The following is a 7178-nucleotide window of genomic DNA, read 5'->3' as shown; positions in this document are numbered from 1 at the left end:
ACATGACCTGGGAGCTCTCCAAACTGGGGAAGTATGGTAATACTTTACACTAATACTTTGGGATTTAAAAATATTTTCCCGTCCAGATGCAAATCTGTATTTCTTATTCCTGTTTCTTTTCTTCTTATCCTATTTCTTTTGGATTATTCAGTTGCAACTTCTAGAAATTCTATGATTTCAGAAAAGTAGTATCCTCATACTATGAATTAATGTATTGTAATTGCAGGATTTTAATTTTCACCTGCAATATATGGGCATATCCATCCTGTGCAACCGTTTTTATGAAAAAGTCCGACTTAGCAATTCAAAACAACTTCTATTAGGTAGAAACTCTCTTGGCAAGCAAGGAAATATAATTGCAGAGCCTGAAAATCAAGTGGAATCTTACAGCAGTGTGTTTGCTGCACTGTGTGGCACAGGACACGCTAGAGCAGGCATTCATTCTTCGGTCCTTACTTGTACATGGTGGTATCTCCTAGTCTTAATGTCAGCATTCTTCGCTGCAAATGAAGATATGCTGTCAAACTTCATGCCACTTTTAATTCTTTTGATGTTTTGCATTTTCATTCCTAAGCAGTATTAGGTGAATTATCCAAGGTTAATTATTGTTAATAGTGTAATGAAGTAATTCTGACACAACATTAATACTTCTATAGCTTAGGTAGGAGGAGACACAGAGGCACGTCCTTTTCTACTAAATATCCAAATGTTTTTTCAGTTGAAAAAAAGAAAAAGTGTATTGCTGTTGGTGCCATTAGTAGGATGATTCTTTCATGTGTCATTTAATTACAGGGGAAGCACAGAAAACAAAATGATTTGTTGCATTCAATGCTTTCTGTGAATTACAATAGACTAAGCTTTTGTACTTACTAAACTATATAACTGCTGATGTGTATCTTAGCAATAAAACCTTTATTTCCAAAAAAGACTGTCCTCAAAAGCTGAAACAGCTTTTATAAAAAGCACACGATGTGTGTGCTTTAATAACAAAAAACTGAAACTTCTGCCTAAACTGCTGTATGATGTATTGTAGCATTGCTATCCCCCTCGTGCTCCCCCATGTAAATAATTCCTCCTTTTGTTCTTTTCTTTTTTCATGGATTTTGCTGTGGGTTTGTGTTCTGGAGGTGTGGTCTCTGCACAAAATAGAACACTTTATAGTGAGGTTTCAGGTTGGCTTTTCAATATTTCAAGTTGAATTTTACACTGAAGGTAATATCTGATTGCTGCATTCCTTGGTATTTCTGTAATTGTTTGACTGAGCCTATGTAGTGGGAAAATCTCTATATAAAAGTAAGGCATGCACCAGTGAATTACAGAAATGCATGGTAGTCCTGGGGGGACATGGAAAGAAGCAAGCAGCACAGGGTGAAGCATCTTCAGAGCTGTGCCTGGCGAGTGAATAGCTCTCCCTGCTTCCTCCTGCAGGTGCTGAGTTTGGGCTTGTGCCATCACATCTACCAGGCCTGTGGCCAGGCCCTCACTGGAGACAAATCCCTCCTTCTCCCCTCACCCTTATGGAAGGGACTTTTAATGAAACGAGCCTGAGGCCTTCTAAACCTGCAGGAAGCCAGTACCAGCTCTACATTGGCCTGGCTCTGGCGGTCAGTTCCAATATCTTCATTGGATCCAGCTTCATCCTGAAGAAGAAAGGCCTCCTGAAGCTGGCTGCCAAAGGAGTTCCCCGTGCTGGTAAGCAGCGTTCCTGCTGCACATGGCTTGATGGTTCCATTACCAGCCATTACCTTATGTTAGCACTGACATACAACTCCTCCCTGACGGCAGTCAGATACCAAATGAAGTTCTGCCTTTGTTCTAATCTTCAAGAAGTCTTTATCTCTATTATTTTTCCTTAATTTTTTTCTGCTTCCTTTGAGATGGGAAGTCATGAAATGGTCATTAGATCTCCTGTATTTTTAAAAGCCAAAAGTGCAGTGAGCCATAGAAGAACTTATTACAAGAGTCTGTACAGTTAGTACAACTAATTTTCCATTGATGGCAGCAGATGCAGAAACAGAAATACATCAAGAGCTTTAAAAATCTCTTCAGACTTACCTGATAATTTCTTTTATGGCATTTACATGCACAGTGATAGCAATTATGCTTTTGTTTGTTGCATTTATTGCAAAATCTGTTATTCCAGAGATTTCGGCACTTGAAAAAATTATGTAACTGAACACACAATTTACTTATATTTTGTGCAAGAAAAAAATAATGCACGCAGTGACATTTTTCTTTCTGATTTCTTTCAACTTAAATCATAAGCAGAGTCAAAAGGCAGATCTCTGTGTAAGGATATACTGGATCTGACCTGGGAAGGCACTTCAAAATATTTGTTAAGCTCATCAAGAATCTTAGTTGACACTTCACTTTTTCTTGGTGCTTTTCCTCTGTGTGAATTAGTCAAAGCCATTTCTCACAAGTCATAAAGCAGCAAGTGATTAATAAAAATGTGAGTCAAATTCAGACAAAATATTAATGTCACATCCAGATAACATGATGTTTCTATACTCTATATGACTTGATCCTGTGTTTTTTTTGTTAAAATAAGGTGGTTTCTCTCTTCTAAAGTGAGATTTTTTGCTCCACTTCCAGGACATGGTGGATATTCCTACTTGAAAGAATGGCTTTGGTGGGCTGGACTGCTTTCAAGTAAGTCACCCTTTATCTCTCAACTATATATAGACTCTACACAGAACAGTTCATTTTTAACAAATTCATTCTCTAATTTTTCACTCACCTCAGTTAAAAGAAATATCTTTGCAATCACCTTTATGACTGAAATGATTCTGGTATCTCATCTCAACTATTTTGCTTGCTGCTTGGGGTTTTCTGCAGAACAACAGCCTCTTCTTTATCATCTAGTCAGAAACAATATGGTTGAATCTGTCCAGTTCTATGCACTGTCACTGTTCCTTGCAGGAAGGTGTAGCCAATGCAGAGCTGTTCTGTAAATGCCTGCCTTAAGCTTTGTCATCATAGTCATACTGCACACAGTACCTAGGGGATATGCATATAACTTTCTCGAGTCCTTATTTCCATTGTGTTCATCCAAATATTCTTTCTTCTGCAGTGGGATTGGGAGAAGCTGCAAACTCTGCTGCCTATGCCTTTGCACCAGCAACCTTAGTTACCCCTTTGGGTGCACTGAGTGTTCTCATAAGGTTAGTGCAAACTGATCATTCATTGTCTGAGGGAAAAATAATGTCTTTGGTTAAAAGCAAATAATTTTAATAAGAAAACTGATGGGCAAATACAGATAAGAAAGGCTTGTTGTTCCTCAACAAGGAGGATCCCTTGATTATTTAGAAATTAATTTCCTGGGTAGAGGGAATAAAGTCTTGTTTCAAAGATTGATACATGCAGCAGCCTTCCACATATTCCTTGTGTGTTTCTTACCAGCATATACCTGGTATACAGCTGTAGCACAGTGTTAGAAGGCTGCAACTTATTTCCTCCTAGAGAAATGACACTTTCCTTAAAAAAAACCTTATCCTATTTTTCAGTGGGGATAAAACTTTAGAAGAAAATATGGCATCCTCCCCTTAAAATGTTTTCAAAAACATTTTTTATAATAGAAGTATAATTTTATATCGACACACACTTACTATACATTTTTGGCAGATTCATGCTAACCACCTGGCTGGCTGCTGCCCCTCCTTTCCAGCAGGTGGCAATTTTTCATAGAAAGCTTGTGAGAACTTAATGCAAAAAATAACTGAAATTTAATCAACAGGTTGAAAAATTGTTCATGAACACATCAGTACGCATGTGGCTATGCCTAAGGTTGTGTGTAATTCTTGATCATAAGCACTCTTTGGTTGCCTTTTTTTGGGCCGTGTTATCCTTAGATTAAATCTTAAATCCACTAGAGAGCTCAGAGAGAGATGGTGAGGAACTGTTACCTAAACTTGCCTGTGTTTGTTCTCATGGCAAATGGAGTGCTTTAAACCATTTTTATGAGAAAACAACAGCTTACTGATCAGCTATGAGTGTTCAAGGGCTCTGTGTAAGCAGCCCATTACCTCTGACCCAGGCAATCACTAATGACCAGTTCCTTAAGAAATTCAGACCCTTCAACCTAGAGGGATCTGATCAGAGTTGCTAAATTCCCCTAAAACTTCGGATTGACCTTTGCTGTGCAAAACTCCTTGTAATTTGGTTGTTTCAAACATGTTTCCCCTATATCCAAATTCAAGAGACTTGAAGTTGCTCATAGTACAAAGTCTCACATACCTGGTGGACCTGAATCTTTTATTTCTGTTTTGTCAAACAGTGCTATATTGTCATCCTACTTTCTGAAGGAGAAACTGAATATTCATGGCAAGTTGGGCTGTGTTCTGAGTGCTTTGGGTTCTACAGTCATGGTTATTCATGCCCCAGAGGAAGAGGAGATCACCTCACTGGATGAGATGGAAATAAAACTGCAAGATCCAGGTCTGTACACTTAAGCTGACATATGTCGTGGCAGGCACATGACAGATTGTGATGTGTTCTCCCTTCACTGGATCTGTTGGTGAGTGAGTGGATTGGGATAGCTAATCAGAACGTCCTGGCTGCAGAGCTGATTGTGCCAGAAGCCCAGAAGCCCTTAATAAATGCATGAGCACAAATGGCTTCTGTGCATGTACCGTATTTCCCAAAGATGCAGGCTTAAAAGCAGTTCATCTTACATAGCTTCTTGCAGATTATTTGAGTAAGAAATGATGAACTGAGTCTTCCTGTCCTCCAGCATGTTGAGAAGTTCTAAGGCTCTATATGCCAAGTTACCTCCACTTAAAATAAATCACAGCTTTAAATAAAGTTACTTTCAACCAGTTCTTAACTTACTTCATTTGAAATGCTGTTCAATTCTAAGTCCCAGCTACTACCTTGCTCTAAGTAAGCAGGCGTTCGTACTAATTCAAACAAATATCCTGGAGTACACTTCAAAGAGAGCGTGTGTTTGAGAAGCAGAAGAATTTCATATGGAGGAGTGTAGCATCGGACAAAATGAGTTAAATTCAAGTTAGTTCATGAGTCAGCTCATAATTTAAAAGCTCCTACAATCAAAAATTAAACATATAGTTGGCATTTTAAATACAAAGCATGTATGTTGTGTTTATTTCAATGCACTGAGTTTGTGTTTCAGTTCCTAGAGAAATTGAATTGAAGTTGAATGACTTTCAGCATGTGTTTGAACATAGTCTGATATTTCATCTTTCCTCTTTCATACAGTGTTTGTTGCGTTTGCTGTTCTCCTAATATCTGTTGCCCTTGTGTTGATTTTTGTTGCGGCTCCACGGAGAGGTCAAACAAATATACTGATCTACGTTTTAATTTGCTCACTCATTGGTGCCTTCTCTGTCTCATCTGTCAAAGGCCTGGGCATTGCCATTAAAGAAATGCTGGAGTGGAAGCCAGTTTATCGACATCCTCTGGTTTATGTTTTGGTGGGGATCCTATTGCTTTCAGTTAGCACACAGATCAATTATCTCAACAAAGCACTGGACACATTTAACACATCTCTAGTGACACCTATTTATTACGTGTGTTTCACCATGACAGTGGTGACATGCTCAATCATCCTGTTCAAGGAATGGAGTAGTATGGACCTGGATGACATCCTTGGGACCCTCAGTGGATTCTGCAGTATAATAATTGGAATTTTTCTATTACATGCTTTCAAAAATATTGATATCACCTGGAGTCAGTTGATGTCCAGTGTTACAAAAGAATCATCATTGCCACACTGTGAGTATGAAACCTCTCACACTTTACTGGAACGCATGGAAGACCCAGCTGTGTTATATGGGGAAGACAATGTTTTATTCAGCCAATGAAACTCTCAAGTGACAGTTCCTCATTCCACTGTCATGAATTGCAGACTTACCTGTATCTACCAGACCACTTTTGGTCACTGCTATCCTCTGGAAAACTGCCTGTAAAGGCACACTCCTCTGTGCACCAGCTGTTAGTAATAATGAATTAAAATGTTCAATAATTGACATGAGGAACAGAAACCTGGTGGTTATAATATGTCAAGCAGTGAACAAGTTTGTCTATTTTTTATGCAACATCTCCTATTGGAGAATTTTAGAATTTTTTCCCACATCTTGGGTTGTTCAGGGTGATGCTTGCCAGAGATTTAGCAAGAGAGCTGGATTATTAAAAATGACTTCTGATCAGCTGAGATATATATGCTAAGCAGAATCTCTTCATAAAGCAGGCTGCGTAATGTGCAAGCAGTAGAGTAAATGTTGACACTTCAGGTTACATTGTTCTGTGAACAGAAATCTCACAATTTATCTGTAGGAACAAAATGGTTGCTACTGCTTGCAGCATGCTTGCACACATGCTTGTGTTGTGCCAAGTTTAATCTTGATGCCAAAGCCATGCACTTCCTTTCTGAAAGGTGTTCATGAAACATCTTACTAGTTAATGGTTTTTCTTTTATTTTAGTGAGGATTTAGAAGGTATCAAAACCTGAGAAGTGGCTCTAGGGATACTTTCTTGAAGTTATTTCTAAACTGCAAGCATCTTTCTTTTCCACTTGAATAGGTTTGTAATTGACGTACGTACAGGAGGAAGTAGTAACTGTACCAATCACCTAGACATTATTTCTAAATCCTTGATTAGAAGAAGCAGGAATTCTGTATTTCCTACTGGACCTGCTTGTCTACTTTAATGTGTAAATAACGTCTACTAGGAAAATAATGTTATTTTCTTGCAATGTCAGAAAATCAAAGTTAATGCTTATTTCCATGGTGTTCAAGAACTCTAAAATGTTACAAAGTAAATTACTGATTATCTTTTGTATAAAAGCTTTTGCTAGAAGAGGTATTATTTTTGAAACTGTTCATATTTAGTAAATGATTTGGAAGAAGTTTAATCGTTACAGAAATTATGCTAATATTTTTCTTGTAATAAATTATACATGGTTTACTTATTAAATGACTGGTGTTTTGTAAGCATGGTGGAAAAAAAGAGAGTAATCCACATTTACAATCAGCAATAAAATTGGTTTTAGTGGCACATTCTGTGTGCACACAGATTCAAGATGAAAGAGGTCTGGCTGAGGTCCCTGCAGCTCATATGAATCTGTCTTGATCGTGACCTTCTTTTAGTAGCTTTGACTTCTGGTTTTTTTTCTGATAGGAAAGAAAATTTTGTACTCTCTTAGAAAAGCCAAGTGTGTA

At 38.0% G+C, this 7178-nt stretch overlaps 1 protein-coding gene across 1 annotated transcript in view; it reads left to right on the top strand.

Annotated features, from left to right (window-relative positions):
* NIPAL1 (NIPA like domain containing 1) overlaps positions 1–6959 on the top strand; it is a 9466-nt gene extending 2507 nt beyond the window's left edge. Inside the window, exons 2-6 of the mRNA XM_090139474.1 lie at positions 1429–1692; positions 2596–2652; positions 3074–3164; positions 4277–4437; positions 5218–6959. Of these exons, the coding sequence (XP_089995600.1) occupies positions 1518–1692; positions 2596–2652; positions 3074–3164; positions 4277–4437; positions 5218–5822 (1089 nt within the window). The 5' untranslated portion in view covers positions 1429–1517 and the 3' untranslated portion in view covers positions 5823–6959. The remainder of the gene's footprint in view (positions 1–1428; positions 1693–2595; positions 2653–3073; positions 3165–4276; positions 4438–5217) is intronic.
* The last annotated feature ends 219 nt before the right edge of the window (positions 6960–7178 follow it).

This window comes from Phasianus colchicus, chromosome 4 (assembly GCF_987193195.1).
Source record: "Phasianus colchicus chromosome 4, bPhaCol1.hap1.1, whole genome shotgun sequence".
Classification (NCBI taxonomy): domain Eukaryota; kingdom Metazoa; phylum Chordata; class Aves; order Galliformes; family Phasianidae; genus Phasianus; species Phasianus colchicus.
This window is presented reverse-complemented; position numbering and strand designations above follow the sequence as displayed.